This window comes from Cygnus olor, chromosome 28 (assembly GCF_009769625.2).
Source record: "Cygnus olor isolate bCygOlo1 chromosome 28, bCygOlo1.pri.v2, whole genome shotgun sequence".
NCBI lineage: Eukaryota > Metazoa > Chordata > Aves > Anseriformes > Anatidae > Cygnus > Cygnus olor.
In genome coordinates, this window is record NC_049196.1 from 1511854 (window position 1) to 1530254 (window position 18401).

General features: G+C 64.4%; 1 protein-coding gene across 1 annotated transcript; it reads right to left on the reverse strand.

The window, feature by feature from the left end:
- Positions 1-2336: 2336 nt before the first annotated feature.
- LOC121060833 (translation initiation factor IF-2-like) lies at positions 2337-18374 on the reverse strand. The gene is made up of 3 exons (XM_040538966.1): positions 18249-18374; positions 5067-5138; positions 2337-4425 (listed from the first exon to the last, which is right to left on the reverse strand). Exons 1-3 carry the CDS (start codon positions 18294-18296, stop codon positions 3124-3126), a joined length of 1422 nt encoding a protein of 473 aa, XP_040394900.1. The 5' UTR covers positions 18297-18374; the 3' UTR covers positions 2337-3123.
- Between the last annotated feature and the right edge of the window lie 27 nt (positions 18375-18401).

Genomic DNA, 18401 nt, shown 5'->3' on the forward strand with positions numbered 1-18401 from the left:
GACCACGCGGCAGCTCCAGCACCACCGTGGCTCGTGGTGCAGCGAGCTCCTGGCCGGCCGGCGCCGTGAGAGCGGTCCCGGCACCTCTTCCCCCTCCCTCCCTCCCTCTTCCCTCCGAAAAAAGCTCGGAGGCGATTTTCTCGTGGCCATACACGCGGTGGGTTCGCGTCCCCGGCATCGGGTGCGGGGTTTTAGGCCGGAGGGGAGCGGTCGCAGAGGGGCTGCGCAGGGGCAGGATGGCCAGGGCTGCCCCCGCTGCTGGGGACGTGCCTCGGAGCCGCCTGCGGGAGCTGGAGCTGGAAATGCGGAGGGAGGAGAGCGGTGCCGAGACTTTGCTCAGCCCCGTGGGCTCCTCAGCCAGCCCGGGCTGCCGGTACCTGGGTGAAAAAATCAGTTCAGTAAAAAAAAAAAATCAGTAAAAAATCAAAAACTGAAGCAGTGGCTGCTGCGATGGGACCTGGGCACCTGGCGCCCTCTTGCCTGTGCCGGTTTCTGGTGGAGCAGATGCTGAGCTGTGGGTTTTTTTTTTTTTTTTCTGGGGGGGGGCAGCTGCTTTTGGGGGGAGCGGCGTGCTTTCAGCTGCCGAAATCTGGAGGCTCTGATTTGTGGGGAGCCTTTCTGAGGCTTTTTGCCGGTCTTGCGGGTTAAACCCTGCAGGTGGAACCTGCGTTTTCCCACATCCCTCCCTCGGGCAGCCGAAGTCCTGGCGTGGGAGACGGGAAAACCCCAATCCCGACCCCCGAAACCTCTGCGGGGCGGCCTTCCCGGGGAGGTGCTCGGTGCTTTGGGAGCAAAGGGTGCGGGAAGGGGAAGGTGCCACCCGTGACGGGGTGCGTGGGTGCCCGGGGGCCCCCCCGGGATGGTGCCAGCAGGTGGCAATGTGGCCCGAGGCAGCGCGGGGCGAGGGCAGATGCTGAGCACGTGGGGTACGGGGCGCCCCCGTTCGGGTTTGTGGGCAGGAGCCCCCTCTCCCCTCCTCACCCAGGATGTCCTAATGTGGTTTGGGGCTGTTTCAGGCGCTGGGGTGGTGCTGTGGGGTGGGACAAAGAGGCTGCGGGGGGGGGGGGAGGTCGCGTTTCCAGCTCTGCTGTTGGCTTGTGGCCCGCCCCCTGCCTCAGTTTCCCTGCTCTGGGAGGACCGAGGCCCCGGGACCACCCCGTGCGGGTCCCTGCCTGCAGCCTCAGCGGGTGCCCGGGGATGCCCTGGGGCGGTGTCGCCACCAGGAGGGCTTTCGGGGAGGGCTGAGCTAACGGGGCCACCCCAGGTGCGGCCCCCCCCCCAGGTTCCGAGGGGCGTTCCTGCCCCAGCCAGCTGTGCAGGGCGCAGCCCAGCTGTGCCGGGGGAGCAGGAGCAGGGGTGAGCGCGGCGAGCCGCCGAGGAGCCCACCTCTCGTCCCACGTGTGTTTCCCCCCCCCTCCCCACCCCCTCCCGGCATCCCCGTCCCGGCCACGGCACCCCGGGGTGCTCCGGGACCCACGCCGGTGCCTCTCGCCCCGCCGCCCCCGCCCGCCCGCGTCCATCCAGCTGCAGGTTTCGCTTCTGCATCTCCGCCGCCCAAGGGGGAACTCAGCTGGCGAGAGCGAAACTCGGCGGCTGCAACGGTCGCACGGGCGCACCGCCCCCCCCCCCCCCGCCACCCCCCCCCCCCCCCGGCACCCCCTCCGCGTCCCCCAGGTCCTGGCGGGGCCGTGCCACGCGCTCGGTGACCTCCCCGGGAGCCCGGAGATGGCTCCGGGGTTCGGCGATCGCTTCCCGGAGCTGGAAGCTGCCCTGCTCCGTCCCTGAGCTGGGGGAGCACCGGGGAGGGGCGGGGGGGCGCCTTCGGCACCGCGTGGAGGTGTCCTGGGTGCACCTGGGCCGTGGTTTGTCCCCGTGCTGTCCCCGTTCCCGTCCCACCCAGCTGACGTCCTCGTGGCCCCGCGGACCGCGTCCCTCACGCCTTCTCCCCGCTGCTCTCCCGCCCCCGTTTCCGCAGCCCCTGCGGGCTCCTCGGGTTTAATTTCTTTTCTGCTGCAGGCCGGAGGCAGGGCGACGACGCCCGAGGGGCTGGAGCAGTTTCGCGGGCCTGGAGAAATGGCAGAAGGTTTGGGGACGGCTCCGCGAGCCCCCGAGGCGGGGACGGCGAGTGGGATCGGCCGGCGGCCCAGGGGGAAGTTTGGGTTTGGAGCCCAAATGTTTGCGGCCCCGGCCCGTTGCTAGAGGAAACGTGAAAAAAGGGAAGGAGAGATTGCGGTCGGGCCGCTCTTCCCCTCCGCAATCTGCGCCTCCGTCTTGGCCCCTTGGCATGGAGAAGCCCCAAGGGGGGGGGGGGGCAAAAATGCCCCACGCCCCCCCCTTCCCACTGCCCCCCTGCCTTTCCCCCCCCAGTTCTCTGCCATCCCCGCGGTGGCACCGGGTGGCAGTGGCCCCGGGGACGCGGGCGCCCCGCGAGGAGCCGGCCGTGGCAGGGCTTTCCTGCGGCGGCGTGCGGCGGCGGCAGCTTAATTAGCTTGGGATTGATCTAATGACGGGGCTGGGGCCTCGTTTGTGGGATTTAGCGCCTTCCAGCCCCCTGCGCCAGGCGAGGAAGGTTGCCCCGGCCACCCTCCTCCAGCAGGCCCTCGGGGATAAGAGCTACGGCGCGAGGCTGCCGGGGCGGCGAGGCTCGTTTTGCCCGATTTCGCCTCGTTTTGCCCCGTTTCGCCTCGTTTCGCCTCGGGCTGGCTTCCAGCAGCGGCGCGGGACCGATCCTGCTGGGAGGCCGGGGCGGCAGCGCCGTGCCGCAGCCCTGTGCTCCTGCTGCCCGCGCCACGCGGGGCGAAACCGAAGCTCGGGCTTCCGAACAGGAACGTTTTTTTTTTTGGTTTTTTTTTTTTTCGCCCGGTCAGCACTTCTGTGCAGCCAGACAAAAAGATCGCCTTCCCTTTCCCCCTTTTCCTCCCCTCATTTCACTTCGAAAAGGGAATTCGCTGCCCTGTGCTGCCTCCATCGCTCCCGTATGTATTTTTTTTTTTTTTTCCAGCTTGACACACGATTTGGAACACCCAATACCTTTTTCCCTCAGGGGGGAAAAAAAAAACAAAACAAAAACCCTTTTCGCCACCGTTTGGGGACAGTGGCCGAGCGCCGGTGCTGCCGCCTGCGTTAGCAGAGGTGTTTCCATGCTGGCGGGCACGACACAGGTGCTGGCACACGGGCACGGCTCCAGGCTCCGGTGGGCGCACGCGGGGTCCCCGCGGGGGCTCGATGCGATCTCCTCCTCGGTTCTTTTTTGCAGGCAGGGGCCGGCCGGCAGCCGAAAGCGGCAGCGCGGAGCACAATCCCCGTGTTCGCACGTCCTCCACCCAGCTCGCCGCCCGGAGCACGGGGCTCTGCAACGCGGCGGCGCCTCGAGCCTCGCCGGGGGGGCCGGGGGAAGGAGAAAACCCCTGGGAGGGGGGCTTGGTGCGCACGCCCGGGGCGGGATGGGGACGGGGACGCCTCGCAGCCCGGTGTCGGGGCTTGTGCGCAGCCCCCAGGGCGAGGGTGGTGCCGTGGTCCCGCCGGTGCTCCCCACCCACGCCCTCCCGGTCTGTGGGTGACGCCTGGCTCTGCTGCGGTGACACCCGGCCGGGCGGCCAGCTTCGAGGGCGGCAGCGGCCCCGGGGCCCCGGGGCTGGCAGCTGAAATGAGGCGGAAAGGAGATGCGCGGGTAGAAAGGGCAGGGCGAAGCTCCCGCTGGTTGTCCGTCCGTCCTGCTGCCCGGCGTGGCAGGACACGGCTCTTTTTGGTAACAGAAACCGAGGGGTGGCCCTCGGGGGTCGTGCTTGGCCACCAGGTTGGTCGGGCCGGTAGTTCTTTCGATACAGCAGGTGCAGCAGGGGGAGAGGCTGAACTCGGCATCCCCGTCCCCGGTGCTCTCCCGTTGCAGCGGTGAAGGATCCAGACTTGTCCGTCTGTCCTGCAGCTGGGAATCCTGCGGCCGATCTGTCCGCAGGGCCCCATCCTGCGTGGCGTGGGGACAAAGACGTGGCCGGGAGCTGCTGCGGGGTCTCCCCAGGACCCCTCCAGCCACATCCCTTTATTTCTGGGGGGGCCGGGGAGGGCGCAGCCCCGGTGCGAGCCGCGCGCTCCTGGGTCCCTCTTTGTTGGGGATGAATTTTGTAATGCCAGGAAATGAGCTGGCCGTGGGAGGGGGAGGCGGCCGGGGAGAGGAAGGCTGGTTTTGTGGTCGAAGCGGAGGACGCGGACGCCGGAAAGCCGAGCACAATTCCTTGCTTGGTTCGCAGGCGCCGGGGGGAGGCTGCAGCTCGGCTCGGGAGCGCAGGCGCGCGCTGCGCCACCGCGGCCCCACGCGCGCGCTTCGCCGTGCCTCAGTTTCCCCTTGCAGCGCTCCCCTCGCCCGCCGCGGGCAGAGCTGCCGTCACCTGGAGGACGGCGGCGGCCGCCGCACCAGGAAGCGAGCTGGTAAATGAGTGACCAGCACCGGGCTGCGAGCCCTTTTCTGCCCCGCGTGGGTCGTCTCCGCGGCCGGCCTCTGAGTCACGAGTGGGATGAGCTTCGCCGCCGCGCTTCCTCCCGGGCTGCTTCGTTCGGTTCCCCGCCGGGGCCGCCTTTGGCCCAGCTCGCGCGCTTGCGTTCCCCGGGGGGAAGCGTCCCGGGGCTGCAGGTCGGTGCCGTTCCTCGGCGGGCACGCGCGAGGCTTTGCAGGGAAACGGGGAAGTCGGTGCCGGAGCCCCGGCGCCGTGCCGCAGCGCCCTGCTCGCGCGGAGCGGCCGCTTGCCCCTGCCCTGGGTTAACGATCACTTGGATTTTACGGTTGCTTTCATTCCCGGGCTCTTCTCAGTTTCTTTTTCCCCCCGCTGTCCTTACACTCATCTCTCTCGCCTTGCTCATGTCCCCCTTTTCCTTCGCTTGTGCCCCTTCCCACCTCCTGGCACCGACGCCACCTAGGGTCAGGGCTTTCGGCTGCTTCCCCGGGGCTCCGCGCAGGCTGCCCCTGGTCCGGCTGCGGGGTCACCGCGGGAGGGGACACCCCGGCCGTGCCGTGCCCTGCTCGCTGCCTCCCTCCCCTCAGCCTCACGGCCGTTCCCTTTTTTCTCTTGCAGCTTGACTGACGAGCGGTGGCCGCAGCTCCTCGGCTGGCAGGAGCCGAAGATGCAGGAGTCCGCGTAGCAGGTAGGGGTGAGGGGGGGGGCGAAAAAACCTTTTCCTCCCAGATTTGCTTTCCACGGGACGAGCATCTCCCCCCCGGCCCCGCGTTCGCCGGGAGCTCACGTCCCAGTTTTTTGCAGGGGGCACCCGAGGGGCTGAGCGCCGCGGCCGCGCTCCTTGGAGCAGCCGCTTGGGCACGCGGCGGCGTGGGTCGGGGCTGGCAGCGCTTCCAGCCCCCGTGGCAGGGAATTTTGTGGGCAAGGCTGTCCCGGGGCAGTCGGCTGGACGAGACCTGCGGGCAGAAGCCGCTGTTATTTTGTCCCCTCGCCTTCCCCAGAAATAAGGATGGAGGGAGGGCGTCGCGGTGCGGCTCAGAAAGGGCTCGGTGTCTGCGCGCTCTCCCTTCCTGACCTTCTTTGCCTCTTTATTGCTGTTACGGTAAATGTTTGCATCTCCGCTGGCTGTAACGAGCTTGTGGGAGAGCCGAAGCCGCGTCCCTCGCTTGTGCGGAATCTTTGGTTTCGTGTAATGCATGTTCCCTATCTGCTCTTCAAATCAATAAAAGGAAAGATTTTAAAAATAATCTGAGCCCAGCTCCTGAAAGGAGGGGACTCTCTTCCCTCTGCTTAGCAAGCACTTTTGCTGGCTTGAGATGGCTTTTTAGTGCCGGAGAGGGGGCAGGTGAGCTGTTTGGAGGCTTGGGGCTGGGAGATGGGAAGAGCTTTGGCCATTTCCCTGCAAGGTCGGGGCCAAGGACTTCTCTCCTGCTGCCGTAAGTCCGCGGGGCGAAGCGGTGGACGGGCCCCGCCGTATGGGGGCAGGCGAAGCGTTGGGCGATGCCCCCGTCCTGCCGCGTGTGACAGCGACATGGCGAGCCTGGGGACACGGCGCAGGGCTGGGCGAGGACAGGGCTGGCTCCTGAGCACCGCGATCCTGAGGCACCCCCTGCCCCGCTCAGGATGCCGGCGGGCAGCAGCGGGTTCTCCCTCTAAAAGCCTTCATTCGTCCCCAAATGCTGCTGGAGGCGGCCCCACGGCGGTGTCTCTGCGTGTTTTACGCCAGCACAAGCGCTCGGTTTTGGGGCTGGAGGTGCCGCTGGTGGTGCAGGCGCTGAGTTTGGAGCCGGGGAGGAGCAGCTCAGCAGTCCCCGCGCCTCCACGGCCGGCACGTCGAGCTCGCCTCTTGGCGAGGTGGCTTCCGAAAACGCCTCCGGGGGCTGCTTTGAAACTCGTCCCCCCCGGCTCGCCGAGCGACAGGAGCGGAGGGATGGCACAGGCGCTATCGACCCAGCCTCGGAAGCGTGCGGCGACCAGCGCCGGGCAATTTTATCCCCTCGAAGCCACGTCCTCGCGTCCCGTGGCGCTCGGTGCCCGCGGTCGATAGGCATTTTGTGTTCCCGGCTCCGGCCCCATTTGCGGCGCACCAGGAAAGCCTCGCTCTGCCCGAGCACGGCTGATGCAGGAGCTCTTCTAGGGACCGTGACCTTAAAGGAATCGACTCCTCCGTGTCCTGAAGACAGTCGTATCGCCGCTCAGGAAATCACGTGCCCGGTACCGCGTGCGTGAGCTGCAGGGGCCGTGCCAGCCTGCCTCTCTCTCTCGATGGGATTTTGCAGCAAAAGGCTGATTTCCCTCTGACGGGGAAGAGACCTGAGGTTGCCGGGTCTGGCTCGGGCGTCGCGCCACGTTCTCTTTATGAATTTTGGAGGTTTAGTTTTGGTAGACACCTGGGCTTGCGTCCGCTGGGATCCCACCGTGCCGTAGCCACGAGGGGCCCCTCGCCCGGCGCGCTTGGCACGGGGCAGGGGGGCGCTGGAAAAGCTGTAGGGTCTCGCCGCAATCCCCCTGGGTGCCCTCCTCGTCCCGCAGGAGAGGTGGAATTGGCAGGGCGATGCCTCCAGCCCCGCAGCCTGAGGTCTCCTTTCAGCTCCGGGGGCGCCGAGCGACGCCTCTCCGGGTGCCAGAACCCGCGGGCGTCCTGACGCCGGGAGGGGGGCGGGGGGGGGGTGAAAAACATTTTTTGGGGGGGAAATCCTCGTCTTTGGGGGCAGAGCCAGCCCTGCCGCACAAAACCACTGCCCTGGCCGCGTGGCTCCGGCCGGGGGCTGCGTCCCCTGCCCCGGCCCCCCCCCTGCCCTGCGCCCCGTCCCGCGCTTCCTCCCGGCCGCCGGCGCCCCGCGGACGTGGAAGGGCCGCAGCCAGGCTGTCTCCTGTAAGTACCGCTCACTCTTTCCACTGGAGAGTTAAAATTAGCAGCTGCTTTTTTTAAAACAGGCGTCGCTTTAAAAACCCTGCCAGCCCAACTGGGTTTCCTTTTATTGCCCCCCCCCACCTCCTCCCCGAGCTCCTTTTTCTCTGGAGTTCTGTTGTTGTTGTTGTGGAGCGTGTGCTGCACTTTTCTCCCTTTTTTTTTTTTTTTTTTTTCTTTCCCTCCTCCCTTCTTTATTTCATTTTTCATTTTTCTCCCCTTTTCGTCCCTCTCTGTTAAGCGCGGGTGCAGGGTTTGGAGCCAAACAAACAGCTCGGGGCCCCCCACCCCGATCACCTTACGGGATTTACAGCCCTTATCTCTCGTCAGCCTCCCCACTGTGCCGGGGGGGGCTGCTTCCCCTGCACCCCCGTTTGCTCTGGCACACAGCTCCAGCATCCCGTTAGCCCCACGTAGCCACAACTTGGGGTGCATGGGGCGGGGGGGTCAGGGTCCCATATCAGAGAGATCAGCTGCACGGGGAGGGGGAAACTGAGGCACGGGGGGAGGACGCGGCTCGCTTATGGGATTGGGATGGGAGAGCCGGGATTTCCCCAACAACTGTAGGAAAACTCGCTCAGAGCCCGGCTGCTTGGTTAACACGGGTAAAACCCAGCCTGGGGGGGGCCGCTTTTGCCCCCCACCCATCATCACAGCGCCCCAGGGGGACGCTGAGCGATGGCACAGGACGGATCCGTCCTTGTCCCCTCTCCACGGGGCTCGGGCAGGAGGTGCCGGGGGGGGACCCCGCTCACCCCAGGGGCTCACAGGCGCCGAGGGGACCCCGAGGCCGGTGCTCGGCGGTGGCCGTGGCAGCCCGGATCTGCGAAAGCAAACAGGAAGCCGAGCGGGGAGCAGCCCACCCTATTTACTCGCCCACGGCGCTCTTGTTTACTGGGGGTTCCCCCTGAGGTCGGTGCTGGGGTTTTTTAACACCTTCCTGCTCGGCGCTGCCCTGGTTCGGGGCCCCCCGGGGCGGGGAGGGGGCCTTTTTTTTTGGGGGGGAGGGGGACCCAAAATTTCCTTTCCTTCCAGCGGATGCGGAGGCGCTGGGGGTAGGGGCTTGGCCCTGCGGGATGCAGGGATGCTTGAGGCCGGCCGGCGTGGCTTCTCCAGGGTTTTTTGGGGGGGGCAGAAGGGAGGTGAATTGGGGTCCAAAAGGGGCCGGTGCTGGCGGTGCTGTGCCCAAACTTCCCCAGCTGCTGGGCGTGCAGGAGGAGTGGGGTGGGCTCGCCAGGGGTTTCGGCTGATGGTGCCGTCCGAGGGGGCTGAGGGTGACCAGCGGAGGTGGAGGGGTCTCAGCTGTGGGCTTGCCCCCCAAGAATAAGAAGTCTCGGAGGTGTCCGAGCCTGGGGATTTCCCGTGACCATCTCCTGGGGTGGGGACGTAGGGACCCCAGGGGTTTGGGGACGGACGCCTCTGCCCCTGCGCTTCTTCGGGGTTCCTCACGGCTTTGGGGCCGGGACTGCTCTGATCCTGGGTGGGCCTGGGTTAGAGCGAATCACCCCAGTAATACTGCTGCTAATACCCGTAGGAATTTTAAGATCCATTTCCGTGAAAACTTAGGTGCACAGCCTGTAGGAGGGAGGATTTTTTAGGACGAGTTTTAGTTCTTTAGTTCTTTTAGTTCTTTAGTGCGCCGCCCTTGGAAGAGGATCCGGGGAAGGACCAAAACCAGCTCAGAGGCTTCTCTATGGCCACTGGGAGCTTGGTGGCCACAGCCGTGGGGTGGGTGAGAAACGCCACGATTTGGGCTAAAAACCAACGTTTAGCCCGTGCTGGGGGGTGGGCTCTGTGGGGTCTTCTCTCTGGGTTTGGCACCGTTTGGGGACGGGGTTTGTGGCCGCGGGTCCCATCCCTGATCTTCTCCATTGGAAACCAAACCTGGGTCCCGCTACCTGCTCCAGGCCTGCTGGGAGAGTGCTTTCCTCCTCCTGCTCTACCCCTTTTTTTAATTATTTTTTTTTTAAATTTTATTTTTAAATCCCCTTTCTTAAGCCAGAATTTTGGCTGAAACGCTTTAACTTCTACCCGCCAACTTGTTCCTCCTGAAAACCACGCGTTTTCTCCCCCCCGCCCCAATTTGGAAGCCTGCAGAGAAAAAAAAAACGCCTTGTGGCTGCATTTTCTTTTCTCTTTTTTTTTTTTTTTTCTTTTTTTTTTTTTTTCCCTATTTTCCCTTTTCCGAGAGGACTTTCCCCCACTGGGACTCTCCTTCACCCACAACACTTGTGCAACCCCGAGGGCTCCCGGCTGCCTTCGGGTCCCGTGGGTGCCCCCGCCGGGTGCGGGAGCATCTCCGCAGCTTCCCCACGTTTGGGGGACTTCGGGGGCGAGCTGGGCACGGGCACGGGGCCGGGCGGTGACTCAGGCTCCTGCTTTCTATTCCTGGCAGGGCCAGGAAACGCGTCGGGAGCGCGGGCGGCGTCGGGCTCACGGGGCCGTGACTGCAGCCCGCGCTCCCAGCGCCACCGGGCCGGGCATCTCCTCGCGCTCGCCCCCGCGGCTCGCTGGGGTGGCCGAAATTGCAGGCCCCGCGGCGTGCTGAGGCTTTTCGCAGCCCGGCCGCCCATCCCTCGCGGAGTTTTGGGGTTATTTGCATTGTTTTGGGGTTATTTGCATTTCCCGAACGCCCTCGGGGAGAGGCGTGATGTGACGTGGGCGTGCGCGTGAGCAAGTCACGGGGACACCCCAGCGAGGGATGGGGACGGGCGTTTTCGGGGCGCAAGCAGCCATGTAAACGTGTCAAAAACAAACCCAAAAGCTTTCCAAAACCCAAGGATTAGCTCCAGGGCCGTGGGACACGGATGGGGTTAAAGCAGCTCCACGTTTGCCTTCCCCGCTAATAGGAAACACACCGCAGCGGGGCCGGCTGGCGCAGCCGGCGGCGGCCCTCGGCACGGGGACCCTGCACGGCTCAGTTTGGTTTTGGCTTTCCAGTTTGGCCCGGCTCGGCCCCAGTCATCGCCTGCAGCAGGGCCAGCTGCGTGGGGCGGGGAGGACAGGTTCTGTGTCGGGAACGGGAACAGGAATGGGAATGGGAACGGGGCACTTGAGAGTGAGCGGCAGCAGCTGACGGCCAGCTGTCTCCGCGAGCCGGGGCCGGATCCTCACCCCCAGGCCAGCCAGTGCCGCCGTCTTCGCCCCGAGGAGCGAGGCCTGCGCGTGGACCTTTTTTCCCTTTACTCCCCAAATAGCTCTGTCTGGTGGAAGGCTTCCACCGAGGGATGGGGAGCAGAGTTTGGGGCTGGAACCAGTCGGGGAGGCGAGCAGACGTGCCTCGGGCTGATTTGTGCCGTGAGAATGGGGTCTGGTGGCTGGGATGGAGGCGCAAACCCGGCCCTGGATGTTCCCAGTGCTGCTGCCTGAGTTCCCCCATCCCTTTTGGGGATGCTCTGGCGTGCTCTGCCCCACGGGCATCCAGCACGGCAGCAAGCTCTGCGTTCCCGTTGCGTTCCTGGATGGCACGGCGCAGCAACAGTAGCCGGGGCTCGTGGAGTTTCCCCTGGGTAAAACCCACCCTGCGGAGAGATTTGTCCTCGCTGCCACGGGGGGAAAACCCGGCCCCACTCCTGGAGAGCCCCAGACTTTCCTTCTGGGCAGGTTTCGCCCTCCTCCCCCTGCAGAATCGCGGTGCGGAGCCACGCTCCCGTGTCCCGGTCGAGGCGGGGGTCCGGAGGCAGGGGCGATGCCCATCAGGCGTGTTGTATTTTGGGATTTTTGAGCCATCAGCATCCTTCTGATGGCCGTCGGAGCTCGCTGGGCTGCACCCAGGGGTGCACCCTCGTGCTCAGGAGCAGAGGTTTGGGTCCCTGCTGCACCCTTCTCGTGGCGGATGCCCGGCGCTTACCGTAACAGGCGCTGGCGCCGCGCGGCGCCGCTCCGCCTCAGCTCCCCCACCCCTCGTTTGTGCGGCGCTGCACCGTTTCCCATTCGAGAGAGAAAACCTCAAAGCGAAACACCGAAGCGTCGCCACCGCCGGGTGCAGGGGCTGAGCTGCCCTGGGGGGAGCAGGGCTGCGTGATCCCAAAACTGCAGCCGCTTCGTCCCCATCCATCCCCTTTCCTCCCCATCCATTCCTCCCCTTTCCTCCCCATTCCTCCCGTTTCCTTCCCACGTCCTCAACCCAAACTCCCCACTCTTGCTCTGCTTTGGGATCCAGCCCTGCTTTTGCTCCCCCCGGCACGGGGACGATTTGACAGCCTCCTGCTTTCCATCCGGGCTCGGAGCGCAGGATCCATCCCCTAACTCAGCTCCCTCTCCTTCTCTCCCTTTTTTTAATGAGTCAACCTCTCATCTGTCATATTAAACCTCCTCATTACCAGGTATCTAAATTTTGCTCTGACAATAGTGACAGGGGAAGCTGCGATATCATTGCCGCGGCGCATGGCTACGGGGAGCTGGCAGGTGGTTATTTCGTGCCCTGCAGGGAGCCGTGGGGGTGGGCGACGGAGCCGGATAATGGGCTCTCGCTTCCCTTCATTTAGAAAACTGTACTTAGTGCCGAGGGAAAATTACCCCGCTCCCCAGCGCCGGAGCTGGTGACGGATGGAGGACAGGAGGGAGGCGAAGTGGCCTCGCGATGGGACTCCGGCATCGCAGGTGACGGCGGGCGCGCGGGGTGGGCGCGGGACCCTCCCCGGCACCATCCGCGGCCCCGACAGCGCCCGGGAGGGCTGGGTGCCACCTCCGGGGGTGCCATCGTGTGGGTGCCACCACGGGGATGCCACCTCCGGGGGTGCCACCGCGTGGGTGCCACCGCGGGGATGCCACCGCCAAGGTCGTGCCGCTCAAGGTGACGGCTGTGGCGGCGGCGAAACCCGTCCCGTGCCCAAGGGCGCTTCGGAGGTCGCTTGGCAAAGCTCTGCCTGGCGCGACGCCCCCGACCCGTGGTCCCCTGCCCTGTCTCCGTGGGGTGGCTCCTCGGGGGGCGTCCCAGTCCCGCGGGTGCTTCCTCCCAGCGGCTGCCTTCTCGCCTTTGCACAGCGCGAGAGTCTCTGGGTGGCTTCTGGCTTTTGGCCAGCGCTGAGCAGGACCGCGGGCGTACCGCTGACCTTGTCCGGGGGGCCCCCTCCCCGCTTCCTTCCCCCGTGTCCTTTCCATTTAAGCGGCGTGGGCAGCCACGAGCCTCCGTCGGCTCCGGCTGTGCTGGTGGCATGGGGAGGGTGAGAAGGGGACCCCGGGGACGTGGTCGGCCGCGGGCCGTGAGGGCACCCCCAGCTCGCCGCAGCCCCTTCGCCTCGCGCCCGGTGTGATGCTGGCGCAGACGAGCGCAGGAGCTGCAGGGGAAGAGAAAGCGTGCCCCTGGTTAATGCTCTCCCCAAATCCTCAAAAGCCCCCCCCCCGTGAACGCTGCTTCTCCAGCCTCGTTTAAGGGCTGTGCTTTTTTTTCCCCGGGCTCGGCCGCTGTTGGCACGGCCCGCGGTTTTGTTACAGCTCGGCGGAGCCGGCGGCGCGGTTGGCATCTGCTTTTCTCCAGAGAACGCCTGAATCTGGGTCAGGAATATATGTATCTTTTCAAATTCCTCGGGGGCCTGATTGAATCCAGCCTCGATTCCGCCCTCTGGAGCCTCCCGAGGTCTGTACCTGCAGCTGGTGGGACGGATCCTGCGCCGGCGGCGGGGCCGTTTTTGCTGAGTCCCCCCCCCACCCCGGGAACCCGCCCGAGCTGGGCGCTCGCTGCTCCGGCTGCGCGCACCGGGCGTCGGGTGCGCGGGAGGGACCTGCCCGCCCGCTCGCTGCCAGGCTCCTCGCCGCATCGCGTCGGCTCTGCACCTGCTCCAAGAGCAGGATTCGGCCCCTAGGAGGGCTCGGGCGAGCCCTGCAGCTGTGCTTCCGAGCCAGGTTTGCTCCGGAGCCGCGTTTCGGCCGCCTTCCTCTCCCCTCCCCCTGCCTGCATCTGGAGGCTCGGCACAGGAACCCAGATAGCATCATCCTGAAACCAGAATAGAAGCTTTGGAGGAGACTCGAGCGTGTTTGTGCGGTTTTGATCTCGGTTTGGAGATAAAGAGGTGCTAAACAATGCTGAGCTGGTGAGTTAGCCCTTCGCACGGCGCGCAGCGGGGCCGGGGGCGCGCGGACACGCGGTGCCCGACGGAGCTGTGGCCGTGTCCTGCCCGGTGCCACCGTCCTGGGCGAACCCGCGCGGGGCGATGGCTCGTTGGGGAGGTGATGGCGAGCACGAAGCGGCGACGTTGCAGGAGGAGGAGGAGGAGGAGGAGCGGTGCCAGCTGAGCGCCAGCGCCGTGCGTTAGCGCTGGGGGCTTCTCGTCCCCCCTTCCCCGCGGGAGAAGGAAGCGGGGTCCCGCGGATCCCGAAGCCGGCAAGGAGGAAATGAAAAGTCCTTGGTGTCAGCGTAGAGGATATGTAAAAAACAACAATTAAGGCACAAAAGGCCGGCCCAGCCGTCAGTGAGAAAAGGAAACAGGAAGGCAAGAACTGCAGCTAAACAGTCAGGTTCAAGAGGTGACCCGAGCGCAATCCGTAGCCTTGGGAGGTGGAAGTGCAGCCCCGCGCCGCCGCCGCTGGTTCGTGCCGTGGTGAGACGGAGACGTGCGATGCTGGGGGCTTGGACACCTCGGCTGCGCTTTGCTGCTTCGTTTGCAGGTGCTTTTAGGGCTCTTTTGCCACGGGAGAGAGCCCGGGGGGTGCTGCCAGGCTGCTCTCAGGGCACTGCGTCGCGTCTCCCGGACTCGGCTGCTTTTCCCGGGGGAAGCTGCGGGTTTGGCACCAGGGGGGCCCCGCGCTGGTCCCCGCACAGCGCCGGCGCCTCCCTGCCCTGACCGGAGAAGGATGCCCCAGCTTGAAGGATGCCAAGCAGGGATAAGCCCATCTTGGGGATAATTCCTCCAAATCCTCGTTAAAGGGTGGTTTTGTGCTGCGGGAGCGGGTGGTGCTGGGGTGGAAAAGGCGCTGGCTTTTGGCCGTTGCGGTTTTATTTCGGGGCGTGCTTCCCCGTGCCTGGCCCCTGCCACCGGCCGCGGCCGCTGGTGCCTCCACGTTGCGGCTTGCAGCGAATCTCCTTTCCTCGTGCCTTGCAGGAGGTGGGAAACAGCCTTTCTCCCTTGAATTTGGGATTCAATTTTGGATTTAATTTGGGGATTTTCTGCACCGCTGGCAGGCGTTCTCCCTCCCGTTCACCTCCTCCACCAGCTGAGCAGTGCAGGGCCCTCCAGCCTCTTCCCAGGGGAGCGCTTTTCTTCTTTTCCTTCCTCTCCAAATTTCCTTCCAGATTTTGCTGTCACTTTTCACCCTGCTTCCACCACGGATTTCTGCCCTGGCGCCCCGGGGAGCGTGGATCCGTGAGCGCGCCGGGAAGGGCAAGGCCACGCAGAAGTACAGAGCGGGCAGCACTTGAAAGGAAAATAAGTTGTTGTTTTTTTTTTGGAAAGGATACGATTATTTGCCTTTGCCTTCCTATTCCGAGGGCTTTGGGGTTCGCCGTTTTGATCTTGCCTTTACAGCTGCGCGGCCGGCGCTTGGTTTATTGGAGCTGACATTGTGCTGAGCTCACAATGCGGCTGACTTCAGCGAGGAGGCAACGAAAAGGGGATGCGATAAAAGTGCATCAAAAATAGCAAAACGGCCCCAAAAAGTGGGTGTGAGACCCTGAGCGCCCCCGCTCACACCTAGGGAAACGTGGGGCTCTTTGGTGGGGATGGAAAGGGGACGGCGCGAAGGACCCCGCTGCTCGTGCAGCTCCAAGGGAAAATCATTTAAAAATTGGTAAAATAGGCAGTAAATATGTAAAAAGGGTCAGGAATGCAGGAATAAAGGCTCGGGGGAGATGGCAGCTCTCGCGCCTCCCCGGCTCCTGGGCTCAGCACCCCCAAATTCCTTGTTTTGTGCAAACACCTCCCAGCTGAGAGGCTTCTGCTCCTCTCCTTTCTTCCCCCATTTGCAAAATGCTAACTCTGCTCCCTCGCCCGTCTCTCCAATTTGAAGCAATTTGCTTGGAGCCGGGTATGAATTACTCAGCACAGAGTTAACCAGCACCTGCTCGCAGTTAATTGGCATGTGTGTTAATTGCCGTGACAGTCATGCTGGTGCGACCGCGCGAGGGGGTGCCGGGTGGGAGGGATGCGGCCCCGTCCCAGCGCGGCTCGCGGGGGCAACGCCAAATTTCCCCCCGGGGTTTTGGGTCCCTCTGATCCTCGCAGCAATTCCCAGGTGCCCGTGATTTGCCGGGCTGAATTTTAGGGCCGTGGGGATTCTCCGGTGTCTTTTAAAGGCTGGGCTTTCTGCCTGGAGTGCCGTGGCTTGGGGACGGCGACGTCCCCTGGGCTTGGTGGGCACATGGGGTCGGTGCCTCCTCGTCCCGCGATGGAGCGAGCCTCGTTTCCTTAGAAAACCAGGCTGAGGAGCGAGGAGCTGCTGTCTCAGAAGGCCAAAAAGATGGTTGGGTCATCGGGGATATTACTCGGAATTAAAACGCCCGAGGCCCCGCGCGTTACAAGTTATTGAGGAGTTTGAAGTCTCTTTAAAAGTCCCGAGCCCTGGGTGCTCGGGAACGTGTGTCCCGGTGCTTGAGTCCCCCCTGAGCGTGCCGGAGGGCGGTGGGAGACCCCGGTGCTTTGGGGTGGCCGACTGGGGGCTGAAAGGATTTGCGGGGAAGGAGGGGGACCCGCCGGCGAGGTGTGCGGTGGGACCCGGCGCTCGCTCCGCGTTCCTTGTGCCTGCAGATGCTGCTCAGAAAGTGGAGCCTGCGGTCGGGCTTTCTGAAACAGCCACCTGGCCAGGAAGCTTGAAAGAATACCTGGGTTTAAAAATACCTCGGGGGAAAAAGAAACCCCGCAACGCCCTAAAACCCCACCAGGAACATGGAGAGAAAAGGGGTGAGTTTAAAGACCTCCCCGTGGGTGAGCTTGGAGAGCAGCAAGCGCCGCTGTGCTGCTCTCAATCCCTTCCCTTTTCCCATCGGAGCCCCGAATTTGGCGTTTTCCTCCTCGGTGCCGGCTCCGGATCCTCTCCCCTGGGGACGAGCAGGAGGAGCGGCATCCTCGGGGCGGCGTGGGCGAGCACGGGGCCGGGACGCGCCGTCCCCATCCGGCCGGGGCAGGCTCCAAGGAATGCGGTCTGGTGGTTGAGAAAGGTGATTTGCGTCGGGACACCTGGGTTTTATTTGCGGCTCGGGGAGGGGAGCGTGGTTCTGGTGAGAGAAGCACGAGCAAAGCTCGGGGCTGGGCTGGGCTTCGCTCCTCTCGGCCCCAGCTTCGTGAGCGCCGCGGAGCTCTTGGCTGCGACAGCATCCTGTGAAGGAGTCCCACAGACGAGTAACGTTAAAATATGTTTCCTTTCACTCGCTTTAAATTTACGGCCCGTTGTTCTGCAGTGTTTATTGTTGCTGCTGGAGAGTTCCTCTCTGGTTTGGATAGCAAACCCGCCGTCGTTTTGGAGGGTTTCTCCGTCCAAGCGCTGCGGCAGAAGGAAAGAATTAGCGGCCTGCCCCGGGTCCGGATGTGGAGCTGTTGCTGCTTCGTCCTGCCGCTGGCGGTGCCGAGGCTGGGGAAGGTGCCTGTTCTCAGCCAGCTGAAGGAAACGGCTCCGAAGGGAGAAGCTGCAAAGAAAGCTTTGCAGAAAGCTCCTCCTGCTTTTCCCCAAGTCCTCGCGCTGGCCCCTCGCCTCCCCGCGGTGCTGGGAGCGCGGTGCGCAGCCCGGGTACCGCGTGCGCGCTCGGAGAGGCGATGGCACCCCTGGCACCGGGCCTTTCTCAGCCTCTGGCGTCCAGAGAAACCGGTGCCCGAAGTGGGAAAGATTCAAGCAGCAAACGGGCGATTTGTCCTCGTCCCGTTGGGGTTTGGAGGAAAAGGGGCTTTGGTCGTCCTCTGCCTCCCCGAGCAGTCGGGCTCCTGAGCGCTCGCCTGCTCCAGGCAGCAAACGGTGGGGAAAATCTTCTCCTCCCTCCCCTGCCTGGTGCTCAGATCCGTGCCGACACCGCTCAGCGCGAGGCACGATGAATAATTGCACCAAAAAAAAAAAAAAAAAAAAAAAAAAAAAAAAAAAGGCGAGTGACTCACAAGCCGCCACGAACCCCGAAAAACAAGCGCGGGAGCGTCGGGGCTGCTTTGGGGTCGCAGCAGTGCCCGGCGAGGAGGCAAAGGATGGGGCAAAAATCCCCGTGGGGCCCGGGGTGGGGGCTGCGGGGTGGGACAGGGGCAGGGAGGAGGCTTTGGGATCGTGCCTCCCGGAGCCAAACCGAGAGCGTTTGGGGCTGCCAAGCGGAGGCAGATACGGGGCTATTTTGGGACTGGCTTTTCCCTCTGTCCGGGCCTTGGCACGGGGCACCGTGGCGTCAAAGCGCGACGTTAGCGCTGCCCCTTGGCTTTGCCAAGTCCACCCGTGCCGCCCCTCCGCGTCCCGGTGTTTCACCAAAGGGGTCGGGCTCGGGGCCGCCTCGGCTGCCCCCCCTCCACCTTCCTTCCCCCCTGCCCCTGGGAAGGAGGTTCCCGTGCCCCGGTTACGCGTTATTTTTTTTAAAGTAATCGAATAAAAACAGCTGAAAATGCCAAATTGAAGCGTAACGCAGGAATCGGAGCCGTATGGAAATGGCCCGAGCTAATCACCAGCCGCTCCACCGCTTACGACTTTATTAAGAGGGAAAAAAAAGATCCCAGAGGATCGCAGAGGGACAGCGCTGTGCCCCCCCAGTGCCTCCGTGCCCCCCCCGGTTCCCTGCCCTCCCTCGGTGCTCCGGCCCCGTCCCTGGGGGTTTCCAAGACCAGGTGGGACAAACGCGACGTCCCCGACCCCGTGCGATGGATCGGAGACCTGCCGAGGTCCCTCGTCCCCAAACTGGGCCCTGGTGCTGGGGGGGGGCGGTCCTGGGGTGGCCACAGCCTGGGCGCGGATGGGTTTGGGTCTCACTCCCTTCTCTCTCCCTCCCCGCAGGTTTCTGACGGCTCAGCCCCGCCGGACCCGGCCGTGCAGGAGGGTGCCATGAACTGAGAGCGCAGCGCCCCGCGGCTCGTCGCTCTTTGATTTGATTTGATTTTTTTTTTTCCCGTTCGTTTTTCATCGCCTCCCCCCCCCTCCCCACCCCCCCC

What these genes read in the sequence shown, in the direction of transcription:
- LOC121060833 (XM_040538966.1), bottom strand. Translation starts at nt 18,296, where the DNA reads ATGGCACCCTCCTGCACGGCCGGGTCCGGCGGGGCTGAGCCGTCAGAA. An exon ending in GCGGGGCTGAGCCGTCAGAA is followed by an intron (nt 5,139 to 18,248) that starts ACCTGCGGGGAG and finishes CCCCTCACCCCT; the next exon opens with ACCTGCTACGCGGACTCCTG. An exon ending in GCCACCGCTCGTCAGTCAAG is followed by an intron (nt 4,426 to 5,066) that starts CTGCAAGAGAAA and finishes TCACTCATTTAC; the next exon opens with CAGCTCGCTTCCTGGTGCGG.